The sequence below is a fragment of the Pteropus medius genome, unplaced genomic scaffold, assembly GCF_902729225.1.
Source record: "Pteropus medius unplaced genomic scaffold, Ma_sr-lr_union100, whole genome shotgun sequence".
In the NCBI taxonomy this organism is placed as follows: Eukaryota; Metazoa; Chordata; class Mammalia; order Chiroptera; family Pteropodidae; genus Pteropus; species Pteropus medius.
In genome coordinates this window covers 1,492,232-1,507,660 of record NW_024340692.1, presented here as the reverse complement: position 1 = coordinate 1,507,660, position 15,429 = coordinate 1,492,232, and the positions used below count along the sequence as shown (strand labels likewise).

Below are 15,429 nucleotides of genomic sequence, written 5' to 3'. Positions count from 1 at the left end.
TCATAGCTGATATCTTGTCCCTAATTTTAAAGAGAATGCTTTGAGCAGTCATCATTAAGTATGATTATTGCTGTAAGGCAAGAATTGACATCCAGCTCAAGGCCTGCTTTTTAAATAAATTTTTTTTGGAACATAGCTATGCTCATTTGTTTACATATGGTTCAAGGCTGTGTTCGTGCTACAGTGGCACATTTGAGTGGTTGTGTCAGAGACTCTATGGTCCTTAAAGCATAAATTGTTTACTATCTGACTCTATATAGAAAAAGTTTGCTAGCCCCATTTTAGGGTTTTGATTACTTAATGACAAATTAAGGAACTCTCCTTTTAGATTAAGAATTTAAAAAAATATATATAAATAGGTGTTAAATTTTATAATATTTTTATACAGCTATTAAGATGAGTATTTTTCCTTGAATCTCTGTGTGGTAAATTACGTTATAAAATAAATTAGCTGTAAACAGTCTTTACATTGCTGAAATAAACATCATCTCGTTCTTTTTTTTATATCCTAGTGAATTAAATTTTCTAAGAATTTAAGATGCTTGCATTAATGTTTATGAATAATATTTGCCTGATGTATAGCATTAGACACAGCCCATGGTCAGTATATAGTGCTTTCATCTTTGTAGAGTTTTAAATGTTTCTTATTTCTATTAAAATACTTTATTGGACTCATGCATTATTTAAAAGTGTTCTTTTGAACTTCCAGAGGTTTCTTTATTTTTTTCTTAAATGCTAAGTCAGTTGAATCATGGTCAGATCCTGCTCTGCATGTCACTGACTGATATTTGTTGAGATTTTTTTCTTACACGTACATTGAAGTCTCAGGTCAATTAAGTTTGAGACTTAAAATACTATAGTGCTCAACTATAATTTTTGAAGCAAGACTTCAGTATTGTATTGATAACTCCAACATTAAAAATCTTTGTTGGAGAGTTAATATGTGAAGACCAAATTTGACTGAAGTTGGTTGAAATGAAAAGAGAACTTGAAAATCATGTATTCAGACTATCATTTGTTGTAACCTCAGTAAAAACACCCTTTCCATTTTATTTTTTAGTTTGACTTAAAATTTTTGTTTTAAGTAAACAGATGAGAGATTTTATTAGTTATGTTTTTATTTAATAGATCTGATGAAAAGAAGAACATGAACTGGAAGCAGCTTCCCAAAAAGCCATGCAAAAATCTGCTTAGCACCTTGAAGAAATTGTATCCCCAACTATCTTCAGGTAAACTTGAGGAAAAAGGCCTATTTTTAATAAAAGAATGTATATGAGAAAATTTTTCTTAAATTTAAACAATTTTGCTTTGCTTATAAGAGTCTCTTTATAAAACAAAATTCCAATAACAAATTAATATTGTAGTTCATGATTTTTTAAGTATGTTAAGTCTATCTACTTGAGCATTTCTGTTAGTTCCTACCAGTGATCCCCTTACATTAATGGAGAGGGGGAATTCAGGAAATCACAGGCTTTATTTTGACATCATCTTTAATTGTTCAATTATTATACATTTAGTGTTATATATTAATGTCATTTTCTCTTTTTATTTCATTTGTCAGTTCACCGAAAAACTCAAGAAGATTCTGCAGTTGAGATGACTCCAATTGAAGCAGATTTCTCCTGGCAAAAAAAGATGACACAACTTGAGATGGAAATTCAAGAGGCGTTTTTACGCTTTATGGCATCCATTTTAAAAGGATATAGAGCGTATCTCACACCAATCACAGAGGCTCCATCAAATAAAGCCACAGCTGCTGATTCATTGTTTGACAGACAGGGTGAGTTGAAAATACGATTACTTTTTATGGGAATGAAAAGTCAAAGATGTTGCTTATATTTACAATGCTTGTAGTCACATATCTTAGTAGAAGGTGATTTGCTTTTAGGCATTTCCTCAGTTTTGCATAGTTTTTGGATTTATACACACTTTGCTTTAAAATATTCACTAACGATTAATTTTTGGAATAAGACCACAAACTTTTAAAATGTTTCAAAAAATACAGCCTTGTTCTAGGGGAGGACACTATCCTCATCTTTTTTAGTATTTAGAGAATTATAAAGATTTTTGTTATTTTGTTGTATCAGCTACTCTTATAATGTGTAGTAGCATTCTTACAGATTCATCAATATATAAAAATTATATACTTTTACCCAGAAGTTACTTAAAAATAATCTGTATTTTCCCAGTAATCACTTTGTCTTTTATCATTTCTGCTTCAGAAAAACTTACCTCTCAAATATTCAGTCACCACTTACCAAGTCCAACTTTTTATTTAGGGATATAAAGAAATGTAAAATCTAGCTGTATGGGATACTAAATGGAAAATAATCTAAAATGTTTTTTAAAATAGAGCAGGTACTCAAGAAAACAGATTTTAACACAGTTCAGTGAGAAGTTCTGAAAAGTCATTTTTGGAAGGCTTCATGAAAGAGAGGCATCACTTTGAAAAATAAGTAGGATTTGGGTAAATGGAGATGAGCAGGAAAGGTCTTCTAAAAAACAGTACACATTAAAAATCAAATCTGAATTAAAAGTTTTTTTCTATTTGTGAAGCCTTTCTGGAATTCTGTTTTCTCATTAATAAAATGAGGATAATGCCTAGTTCATGCATGGTCGTGAAGATTAAATGAGAAAATGTATGTAAAGCAACTGGTAAAAGTACTTTATAATATTCAGTACTCATGATGACAGCTGTTACACTGTCACAGTGATAATAACAAAATGGAAGAAACCTCAAAAAGAAAAACATAAGGCATGCGTATTAGTTCTCCAGGTCTGCCATAACAAAACATCGTAGATCAGGTGGCTTATGCGACAGAAATCTATTTTCTCACAATTCTAGAGGCTGGAAGGTCGAGATCAGTATATTGGCAGGATTAGTGTCCACTGAGGCCTCTCTCCTTGGCTTGTAGATGGCTGTTTTCTCCCTGTATCTTCACATGGCCTTCCTTCTTTGTGTCCTTCTTGTAAGGACACCAATCACATTTGATTGGAGTCCACCCTAATTACCTCATTTTGACTTAATTACTTTTTTAAAGACCTTATCCGCAAATGCAGTCACATTCTGAAATACTGGGGGTTAGGACTTCAACAGAAGAATTTTTGGGCAACACAATTTAGCCCATAACATGTTTAGGAAAAAAGATTTAATGGTATAAGTTGACCAAAGTGAAGAACTTAAGGAGTGTGTGGCAGATAAGGCTGAAACTAAGATTAGATCTCAGATTATGGATGATGTTAAGGGTAGTCTTGAACGCCAGACTAAAAACATGGAGTTTTTCTAATCAGCAGCAGTGGGTCATTAATTAATTGATGTTTTCTCTATAGGAGAGTGGCATTACTAATGGAATTTAGAAAGATAGTTAACGTTTGAGACCTAAGGATTTTGTTAACAGGATAGCATTTAGTCTAATGGGAGATACAGACATTAGACAAAATAACACAAATACTAATTACATTTTTCTAAGTGTATTGTGAAGGAAAGTATGGGTTACAGTGAGAGTGCTAGGTCAGGGAAAAGTTCCCTGAAGAAGTAACAATGAATCTTGGGCTTGAAAAATGAATAAGAATTAGCTATCAGTTTGGTGTTAACTTTTTACTAGGGATACTTTCACAAACATATATCAAAGGCAGAATAATATAACAGTACCTTCATACAGCCATCTTCCAATTTCAGCAGTAGTAGTAATCAGCGTTCTGTTGTTTTTGTTTCATCTATCTTTATCCACCTTTTCCCTATCGTGCCCTTCCAAATTTTAAGTAGGATATCATTTCACTCATAAACTGTATTAACTATCTTTTAGATTTTCCTGGATTTATATGTGCTTTTGGCTGATTATATCCTCATGTTGTTATTTAATTTTTCTTCCATCAGTATTTTCTGTAAACTTGTGGTTGGATCAAGAGCCAATCATCTAATAGAAATATAATTGTGAGCCACATATACAATTTAAAAATTTCTAGTGGCCACAGTTAAAAAGAATTAATAGGGAAAATTATTTTTTAAATTTTATTTCAATTTATTGGGGTAAAATTGGGTAATAACATTATATAAATTTCAGGTGTACTACTTTATAATACAACATCTGTATACTCCATTGTGTGCTCACCACCCAGAGTCCCCAGAGTCTAGTCTTTTTGCCATCATCATGTATTTGACCCCCCTTATCCTCTTTGTCCCCTCCCCCATCTCTCTTTTGCTCTGGTAACCACCATTCTGTTGTCTGTATCTATGGCTTTTTTCTTTTGTTTTGTTTGTTAGTTTGTTGCTTTTTGTTTTATATCCCACATGAGTGAAATCATATGGTTCTTGTCCTTTTCCCTCTTATTTTGTTGGAAATAACATCATATTGTCAAGATCCATCTATGTTGTCACATTTCATTTTATTTTTTCATGTAACATTTTAATGCTTTCTCCAACTTAATACATCTAAAATAGTATCATTTCAGCACGTAATCAAATTTTAAAAATTTTAAGGAAATATTCTTTTTTCTCTACTAAGTCTTCAAAACCAGCATGTCAATTTGGACCAGCCACATTTCAAGTGCTGAATTGCCACATGTGGATAGTGGTTACCGAATTAAGCATTACTGATCTAGAACTTGATTCCATTCCGGTTCAGTTTTCTTGGCAAGTAATACCAAAACATATGGTGCTCACTACTTCCTATTGTGAGGCTCACACATGTCTGGCTGTCTTATTTTTAGTGTTCCTAAGTTTGATCAGTGGATTTAAGTGTTGTCATGTCATTCATTCGTTATAGTTTCCCCATCAGCCTTTCATTTAATTGTTTCTGCAGCCTTTGCTGATCATTGCCTATATCCATGAGGAGAAGAAAAATTTCTCGTCAAGAATAATCTATTTCTATTTTATGAAAGCATTTCTCAACTTGCTTGAGATTGAGTTGGAGGCATCCATTGTGTGGATCTACTAATTAATGTATTAGACCAAGTGATCAGTAGAAGTGACCTGGATTAGCTGGTAGTAGTATGAATAGAAGCATGATTTTTAGGAGGTAGATTGACTAGGACTTGAATATGGGATATTAGATAGAAGGAGCCATCAAGCAACTTTGCAATTTTTGACTTTAACAACCAAGTGGATGGTCATGTCCCTTATTGAGGAGGGAAGTAGCAGAAAAGGGCAGGATCTGATTATTTGCTAAGGAAAGGTGTTTTTTTTTTTTAAAGTGAGTCTTGAGTATGCTGATTAGTAGCTAATAAAGGAGAATTGTCCTGAGAACACTGAAAGGGCTGGAATTCAAGGCTCAGGTGGTAGGCTTAGCCTTAGATAGGAGGAGGGACATATCCATTGTAAAAAGATGGAAGGAATAAATGATAGCTGCAGAAAGAGTCATAGATTTTGTAGTGAGATAAGGTAGTTCTTAATAATGATTTTCATTTTCTTTGCAATATAAGGTGTGATCATTCAGGGATGGGGGAGAAAGCATGGAGGGAGAGCATTTAAAAATTGGAAATAGCTGTGAAAACATGGGTAAAGGGAAATTAAGTTGATTCCAGAAACGTAGTAGGGTTGCTGGTCAGGGATGAAGGTGTATAGTATACATAAGTGATTCTGATCTACCTAGTTGTGGAACTTTTTCTTTCCTTTTAACTTGTGCTCAGCCACATTAGTGCAGATCCAGAGAAAGCAGGCAATACATGCCTCTAGGGCTGGGTTATTACTAGGTGGGTTTGACAAAAAAGACAAAAAGAGCATAAGAATTTAGGGTTGACAAGAAAATAATAGAATTATGGACATGAACAGGGAATCAGTATTGGATAGGGAGAGAAGTGAAGACAGGAGGGTACAGGTAGAATGTGAAGGGATAAATAGATTGTAGATTTCAGTGAGCCTACCCTCCCCCACCCCCCAAAAAAACCTTGATAGGAATACTTTAAGCAAACCAGATAGATGTGGGTAATGTCCAGAGAGTAATGTGTAAATTAGAAATTTGGAAGGCAGAGCTATTTTGAATGCTAGGAAGAAAAGTCCCTAGAGTGTGTGACTTTGTGTAGAAGTTGGTGATTGAGGTGGTGACATAGATCATTCATTGACAGTTAAGGAATTAACTCATTAAAGTGTTGGATGGTTTGTGTTTGTAGGTATTGAAGAATAATGGGGTTGGAGAGAAGACTTTGAATTAGGTACCCTTGTTTTCAGTGAATGAAGGAAAGTGTCCCCAAAGTCAGTAGATGACTACAATTAGTAGGGGAAAGGGTAGAATAACCAGATGCTTTAACCTTTAATGAGCAGAAAATTTTACAAGACAGTACAGAAATGGTTGTCTGGTGGCATTGCAGAGGAAGGACATTGACCTTTCTTGCTTGAGAATGTGCAGAGAAATTTCTACTTGAGAGATAAAGGTTTCTTACAAGAGAGTCAGTGAAAAGGTTAATGGTATATAAGTTTTGTGTGGTTGAATCAGGCAGAAGGAACTATGGTTACTAGAAGCTTCTATAAACATAAATGTATAAAGAGAATATAATATAGGTATGTACAAGTTTAAGATAACGTTTGATGTAACATCTAGTTCCCCTTTAAAATTTGAATTTAATCGTAATTTTGTTTTCTTTAGGATTTTTAAAAAGTCGAGATCGTGCCTATACAAAATTCTACACCCTATTATCTAAAACACAGAGTTTTATTCGTTTCATTGAAGAATGTAGTTTTGTAAGTGATAAGGATACTGGATTAGCATTTTTTGATGACTGCATCGAAAAGGTAAAAGTTTGTCCTTTGTATATCAATGTTTAGAAAAAAACTTTTTAACAGTTTGATTACCTGTATAATTATTATTAGATGAAATTATCTAAGGGAGATTAGGTACATACCTATGTAGCTATATATCAATATCTGTCTATATATGGTGGGGGGGTGGCATGAGTGAGTGAGTGCACAAGTGTCCGATTTCTGGGTATAAGAGTCGTTTTCTTTGTATCTAGTTTCTACCATACGTAGCTAATTTTCGTCTTTAAACTTCTCTTTGTTTTTGTAACTGTTATGTACTAAGAACATTCCATTGAACTTCCTAAATCTTATATTTTTTTATTTATATGAATAGGATAAGATTTAGTAGTTCATTAAAAAAGTTGTTTTATGGGTAATGGAGTCATATGTTCTTTTGTTTTAAATGTCTTTCCAAATACTTTTGCTAATATATCTCTTTTATCCTAATGGAGGTTATTTGGAAATACGTTAAATTTTAAAACATTACTAACTCATCCTGAGGAAGTTTTAAGTCGATTCTTGACATGGATTGATGACTTACATATTTTTTTCTTATTTTTAATAGAGTTTCTAATTTTGCTAAGTGGATCTTGGGGCTGATTGTTAATGTAAACCATATATAAAATTTGAAATTATATTCAAAAAAGGTAGATGATTATCACATTGTATTTTTAATAGGCTTCTAAATGATTCATATGCCTTAGAAGACTTGATTGATTTTCTCCCATTTTATCAGTGTGATCTAAAACTTCAGGGATGTGATTACAATTATTTACATTTTTGTTTACTTATAAAATTGATAATCCACTATCATCTAGTTAGAGGGATGCTTGGATAATATCAATCACTAATGTAGGAGTTTAATAATGAAATTTTTGATTTAAGAAGCCAGATTCTCCTTGTGATTGGCCACCTTTCGCTTGTGAAGACGGGTTTATGAAAAAACTATTTCAAAATAAATTTTCTATTTTAGTAATCATAGCAGAAATATTAGACTTTAGCCGAATATAGTATAAGGTCCAAAAAATATATTGTGAAGTGTTTTGTATCTGGCCAGTATTAAAAGAAGATAGTTTTTAAAGAATTTAACATCACATCTTTTAAAGTCACAGTAGACATTTTCACTATGAATTCTTCTTTTCTAGTTGTTTCCTGATAAAGGCACAGAGAAAACAGATAAGGTATTTTTTTCTTAAACTTAAGTTTTTAAATTTCAGAATTAGATCTTGCTTATATACAAATTAATTAGAGAAAATAATTATTTTCAGGTTGATTTTGATTCAGCTGAAGATACCAGATTGATAGAGCTAGATGATTCACAGAAAAGTGAGCACACTGTGTTTATAACGCCGCCAGAGCCACCTCCTGATGATGGAAAGGACCTGTCACCAAAGTACAGGTAGCAGGAATTTTTTTAAAGAGCTCTTTGGGCACAGCTTTAATAATTTATTTTGATCTTTTGTGATTTTTAGTAGATACATATATTAACCATTATGAAGGTCATTTTCAATATTTATTCAGGGAACTAATGGATATGAATATTTTATAGAGATTTCACTGAGTAATGTAATTTATGAATTGGATAGCGTTGTTGGAATATAAGCCAGATATTGATCACTACTTACCTAAACATTTAACCATATTTTAATCTTTAAAAATTTGATTTCTGAAGAAGAAAAAAATTTACTTTCAGGAGGTTCCCCCTTTTTTTGGGGGGGGGTGGCAGTTGTCAATATTAAGATGGTGAAATTCTAATGAATAAGTAAGATGTCAGAGTAAACTTCAGTGTAGAAGGCCAGGAATCATTCTTTATTATAAATGTGAAGGATAGGATTTGGATGGGATATTTTAAGAAATTAAAATGTATTTGATATTTATTGTTATAATTATGACATAACAATAAATAAATAAAGGTACAGCAAAAAGATAAGGGTTTTTTTCCTAAACTTAAGTTTGCAAATTTCATAACTAGGTCTTATATAAAAATTGGAGAAAATAATTATCCTCAGGTTGATTTTGATTCAGCAGAATTGATAGAGCCAGATGATTCACAGAATTTCTTAATAGACTCATTACGAAGTTTAATAAACTTAGAAAATAAAAAAACTAGCACATCATTTTAGCACCAGTACATGACGTTTGTAATTGTATCTTTCCTGTCTTTTTGTGCAGAAATTTGCATTTACTACACTTAAAACAAATACAAGTTCATCTTGTACATATTCTTTGTAACCTGTGTTTACTTTTAATGGTCTGAACATTTCCACACCAATAAATATTTTTGTGCCATATCATTTTGAATGACCACATTGCATGCATTTATTGTGATTTGTTTAGTCTCCTGTGGGTTCGTTTGTAGTTCTTTGCTATCTATATCTTTGTGTATATACAGTTATTTTTCTTAGGCTGTATTCTTAAAAGAATATCTGGGGCAAAGGAAATATAAACTGTCTTCCAAAAATATAGAATTAATATGTCACAAGGACTCCATAAGAATCATGAGTGTACTATAGGGATTGAGTAGCTTAATTAGTACTATTTTGTACTATTCTGATTGCATATTAATTATAGAATTCTTTTTTACTTCAGCTTAATCACTATACAGTGGAATCCAGGTATTGACAAATAAACAGAGAAAGGCAGTATCTCCTAGAAGAAAATTGGCCAAAATTCTAGTGTTCAAAGAAATGCAAACTAAAATGATGAATACAAGCATTTTTAACCTGTCGTATTGAGGATAGGCTATGTTAGAGTACATCATTAGAGTGTATTCGTATATAGCCTTTCTGCAAATAATTCGGTAGTGATTACAATAATTTCGATTCTCTTGATAAACATCGACTATAGCAAACCCTGTTTTGGGCATTATCCTAAGAAATTAAACAAAAGTATTCACAAAGATATATGTACAAAGATATTTAATTGCAGAAATTCAGAAATAACTTTAAAATGCCCAGCAATAAAGAATTAGTTAAATTATGGTATATCCCTAAAATTAAAAATATTATGGATTTTTTCCCCTTTTTTAGCTACCAGTGCAAGTACTGTTATGAAGAAAAGCAAAATTACACAGTATACTAAATGTTATTTTTTAATATAAATTATCATTGAACACGTGAGTTTTGTTGCAAAGACTATTAATTCCTATGTGGACTAAGATATCAGGGTTTTCTGTTTTGCAGGGATCGGTCGAAAATAACAAATAGGGTGGGGAGGAGCCAGTAAGTTTCCGTGTAGGTAGTCCATGTATCTCGTAACTATATCTTATATAGTTTTGAAAAAAAATTTTTTCTATATTAGGATTTTGGGGAATAATATTTGGTAGTATTTGAGGTTTAGAAATATTCATTTAAATTCTAGAATAATATAAAGAGTTAATGTATTTTAAATCAGCAGTTCTATTTTTGCTTTTTATTTTAGTTACAAATACTTTCCAAGACTGGACCTTAAGCTTTTTGACAGACCACAGGAGTTGAAACTTTGTTTTAGTAGACACCCTACTGGGAATAGCATTACAAACAGTCCAGCTCTCATGGCTAAGAGAACTAAACAGGTCAGATATTCTTTATCTAATACATGTTAATTTAAATGTAAAATATGTATATGTGGTATGCAGCTCATAGTTTAGAGTTATCACTCACAGCAACCATTTGAAGACCCACGATGGTTGTTAATGAACTACACTGTATTTCTTGGAACTCTACTTAAAGAGGCTGAAGTTTTTGAATGCTTATGTTTATGCTTTAAGAGAATCCTTGGGAACCAAATACACTTTTTAAATAACAACTTTATTGAGATGTAATTCACATATCATATAATTCACCCATTTAAAGTATACTCTGGCTTTTAATGTATTCATAGTGTTGTGCAACCACCACCACAATTAATTTTAGAACATTTTTGTTGCTCCAAAAAGAAAACCTGCACCCGAGCTGTTAACTCCTAGTTCTTCCATCCCCAAGAGTCCTAGGCAACCACTACTCTATTTTCTGTCTCTGTAGTTTTGTCTATTCTGGACATTTCATATAAATGGAATTGTATAATATGTGGCCTTTTGTGACTGGCTTCTTTCACTTATAATAATGTTTTTAAGGTTCATCCATGTTGCAGCATGTGTTACTAGTACTTCATTTATTTTTATTGTGGAATAATATTTCATTGTGTGGATATAGACCACATTTTATCCATTTATGGACATGTGGGTGGTTCCTACTTTTTGGCTATTATACATAGTGCTGCTGTGAACATTTGTGTACAAGTGTTTGTGTGGATGTATGTTTTCATTTCTCTTGGGTGGATGCCTCGAAGGAGAATTGCTATGTCATATTGTAACTCTATGTTTAACCTTTGAGGAACTGTCAGACTGTTTTCCAAAGTGGCTGCACCATTTTACATTGTGTATGAAGATTATGATTTTACTACATTCTTGTCAATTCTTATTATTTGTCTTTTTGATTATAGCCATTCTGGTGAGTGTGAAGTGGTATCTCATTGTGATTTTCATTTGCATTTTTCCCATGGTTAATGTAAATATATTTTATACCAAATATTACATTCTAAAAAGAGTTAAAGTGAGTTAACTTAGGACAGCCTAAACATCTTGCTTTAATACCATATCTGATTTAGGTATAAAGAGTTAAGCCATAGTTAGGTGTCAGCTAAAATTGAACATTTTCTTATACACATACATTTTGAGGGGTTTACAAAACATGGAAAGTTTCAGAATGAAATTCTTAGTTCAGATTTTACCAATTCACGTACAGTCCCCTAAATCCTAGAGGTAGCCTGAGGTTTTCCTTAATTTCATATAGTACACATTTCTCTCAATGTTGTCTGAGGAGAAAAAATTTTTACCCTTGCTAATTTAATAAAGGCAAGTTTTTCAAATGGGAAAATTTTGCTACTAAGCATTTAAATCTCATTTTCACCAGAATTTTTTCTCTAGGTTAGCTAGGAAAGGATCTTAGAAAAACAACTGTGTTTTCAAATATAACTTCAAGACTCATAGAAATAGAGATCATAAGAAAATTGATACATTAGGATTTTTTTTTTTTTTAGAACAACCCCAGCAGAGGGATCTTTAATGCAAGGCACGCAAAAACAGTTTGACATATCTGGAATGCTCTCTGTTTTCTGGGAGTATGTATAGTTTGATAACACTCAGCATGTGATTTTGATATTCTGTCTTCTGCCTAAATCACAATGAAAAATCAGAAGCCAGGAATGTCTGATCTTTCTCAGACTTTGTTGCCTACAAAAGAATAGGTCTTTTCAAGTAATCAGTCAATAAAAGAATTAACAAAGGTTGGTGAAGGAGGGCAGAGTGGAAATCTTTGTAGGAAACAACTTAGGGCATCTTAAACTCTTTAGCAGAGAGAAGAGTAAGAAGACTCACTTTTCAAGAATGACATTGAAGAACTCATAGGCTATATAAATAGTTAACTCCCTTTCATTCATCAAACATATAAGTGTCTTCAGTGTGAAGGGTGCCTAATTAATCATTACATTATAAAAATATGAATGATCTCTGCTTTTAAGGAATTTCGTCTGTTAGACACATGGTTGCCAAGCAGTAGTTACAGAGCAGTGTAAAGTGCTTCTATAGATGAATGTTGAAGGAACCACGTGGCTCTAAGAAGCCACCCACAAATGTAAAACTATTAAATGCTTGGTTTTAGAGTCAGATTTTATGTTAAATTATTTTCTTCCCTTTCCTTCTCACTCCCCTACCCCCATCCTGGTGAATTTTAGTAAATACTGTGTTTTATTTGTTCTTTTTCTAGGAGATAAAAACAGCTCATAAATTGGCGAAGAGGTGTTATACCAATCCACCACAATGGGCCAAGTGTCTCTTCAGTTATTGTTACAGTTTATGGTTTATTTGTCTCCCAGCCTATGTTAGAGTTTCTCATCTTAAGGTCAGAGCACTTCAGCAGGCATATGATGTACTTATTAAGATGAGGAAAACAGATGTGGATCCACTAGATGAGGCAAGTATAACAAATTGAGAATGTTACTAAGATAAATGTTATTATTGTGTTTTTAATAAAGTTTACATCTCAGTTGCTTTAAAGTGTCCTTAAGTATTTTCATTAAGCAAATAAGGTAAAATATTTACTCTGTTTCATAGAGCTAGTACTTATTGTTTGTTTTTAAATATATTTATTTAAAATTACTGCTTTGGAATAAAGCAGAGACTTCTTTCTTAGATCAGATTGTTTGCCCTTGATAAATAGAAAATAATATTGACCTATCCTTAATATAACTTTGTCAGGAAGCAAATAGGGAATAGGCTTTTACTAAGTGGCTCTTCACTTAGGACCTGCATCCTAGGGTGAGTTATAAAACCAGTATGTTTCAGATTACATATCTGACATGTAGATCCGAGTTTCTCAACCTTGGCACTATTGACATGTTGGCCTACATAATTATTTATTGTGGAGGCTTGTCCTGTACATGGTAGGATGTTTAATAGGATGTTCAGTGGCTTCTGCCCACTAAGTGCTAGTAGTAACCATCCCCATCTTCCATGGCAATAAAAAAATGTCTGCAGATATTGATAGATGTCATCTGGAGGACAAAATTGCCTCACTGATGTAGCTTATAATAGTACCTTCCTCAAAGGTTAATTTGAGGATTAAATCAGTTAATGAACATAACATGCCTAGAATAGTACCTGGCTCATAGTAAGCACTCAGTGAATGATGTGCTAAAAGTTTTACATACATTATCTCTCTTAAACCTTAGAACCATCCTAAAAGATAGGTAGTGATATTATCCAGTTAATGGTTGAAGAAACTGAATCACTTATTTAGCCTTTCTCTTTGCTGTTTTTCTCTTTAAAATTATTTTTGGTCTTAAAATCATTATAAATGATATTTAGAACTAGATTAAAATTTAAAATGAAGTTGAAATGAAAATTCAGTGTGATGGATATCTGGGGGGAAGAAGAGAGCACAAGGACAGAAGAGAAATGGGACTGAAGACTGCTCATTATAGGCTTCAGCAATAACAATAATTTTTTCTTTAAAAAATATCAAACTAATACAGAATCTACAATATTAAGATTTGATCATGCTGTGGGCACACCGAAACTCATTTTTCTCTATTATCTGTACATTATAAAAGCTTTTAAAATAAAAATGTTATAAAACCAGTACTAACATATCCATTCTCATTTGATTACATTTTCTATCATCTGATGTTTATAAAACTACTTGGAAATTAAAGTACTTGATTAGAATGAATGTTTTGTATCTCATACATTTTAATGTTTTAAAAAAATTATTCGGATAGTTAATTTTTATGTTTAAGATGTATTTTAACTTTGTAGAAGTTGTAATACCTAGATTTTAAAATAAAACTCTTAGAAAACCCAGAGATAGCATTATGCCACCTAGGCTGATTTAAAATTAAAATGCATAGTGCTTTTTGCTTTTAATACTATTTACTGAATTTTTAATGAAAATGAAATACTTATGTCATGCTTATTTCTATATTTCATTAGTCTAACAGATACTGTTATATGTTGTTGAGTAACAAACCACTCCAGAACTTAATAGCTTAAAACAATCATTTTATTAAATCTTTTATTTGCTGAGAATCCAGGAAGAAGTATTCTAGGTGAATTTTCTGCCTCACTTTGCATTAACTAGAATCACTTGGTTATAACCAGTTGATAGCTGGTCTGGTCTGGAGGGTCCAAGATAGCTTAACTCAAATGCCAGCCAGATACCTTGGCAAGGTTGACTAGAAGGCTGGGCTCAGGTGGGCCCCTCTCCCTCCAGGTAGCTATTGGACCTCTCCATGTGGTACTTGGGCTTTTTCCATGACAGCTTAGTGCTCCAAGAGCATTTGTTTCAAAGAGAGGAAGTGGAAACTGATAGTTTCTTAAGTCTTAAGCTTGAAAACTGGTAAATTTCACTTAGGCCAAATTCTGTTCATCATGCAATCTCCTAAGCCCTTCTCCCTCAATTCAAGGAGGACATACACCTGTCAATGGGAGGAGTGGCAAAGAGTTGGTGGCCACCTTTTATCTACCACAGATATCCAAAGATGTCATGTTATAGGCAACAAAATTGGAAGATGATATCCGTGTCATTATTACTATTTCTTTAGTTTGGTGCCTGGCTCTTACAAGTAAACTTGGAAGGTTGGGGGAACATTTTGCAGGCTTCAGAATAAATTCATTCTAGAATTCAGATTAATTCCAATTTGACATAAAAAGTGATTTCTTTAGAATTGAATAAGACCTTGAGATTCTTTAGTACAACTTCAACTTAGAGCTGAGATGCTCTGTAGAAAGTTTGTAACATAGCACCTTACCTGTTTGAATTGGCTCTAATTGTTATAAAGTGCGTGTGTTTTATGTTGAGATCAGTTCTGCCTCCCTGTGGCTTTTTAGAGTTGGCGCAAACTACTCCCTCTTTTATGTGCCAACTCTTCAGATATTTGAAGAACCCTCTTGTGTGACATTCTTCTTCATCCCTTCTTACAGCTTACCTAGTTCTTTCAATTGTTTCTAATTCACGTAGTTTTGTAAAATGCCTTTAACCTAGTCATTTATAGAGTTCCCCGAACAGTTTCTGACCTCCTTCTGCTCCTAAATTATACTCTGCATTTCTGTCTTCATGGTACTAATCTTTGTGATCCTCTGCCTCTTCAATTCTCTTTTCATATTTCATTTCTTCTGTTTT

The 15,429-nt window shown here is 32.7% G+C and overlaps 1 protein-coding gene across 1 annotated transcript in view; it reads left to right on the top strand.

Annotated features, from left to right (window-relative positions):
- The window catches only part of DENND4C (DENN domain containing 4C), an 83,681-nt gene that overhangs the window by 42,335 nt on the left and 25,917 nt on the right, over nucleotides 1-15,429 (top strand). The window contains 7 exon segments of the mRNA XM_039869796.1: nucleotides 1,129-1,229; nucleotides 1,562-1,780; nucleotides 6,582-6,727; nucleotides 7,879-7,914; nucleotides 8,002-8,132; nucleotides 10,154-10,286; nucleotides 12,517-12,723. Of these exon segments, the coding sequence (XP_039725730.1) occupies nucleotides 1,129-1,229; nucleotides 1,562-1,780; nucleotides 6,582-6,727; nucleotides 7,879-7,914; nucleotides 8,002-8,132; nucleotides 10,154-10,286; nucleotides 12,517-12,723 (973 nt within the window).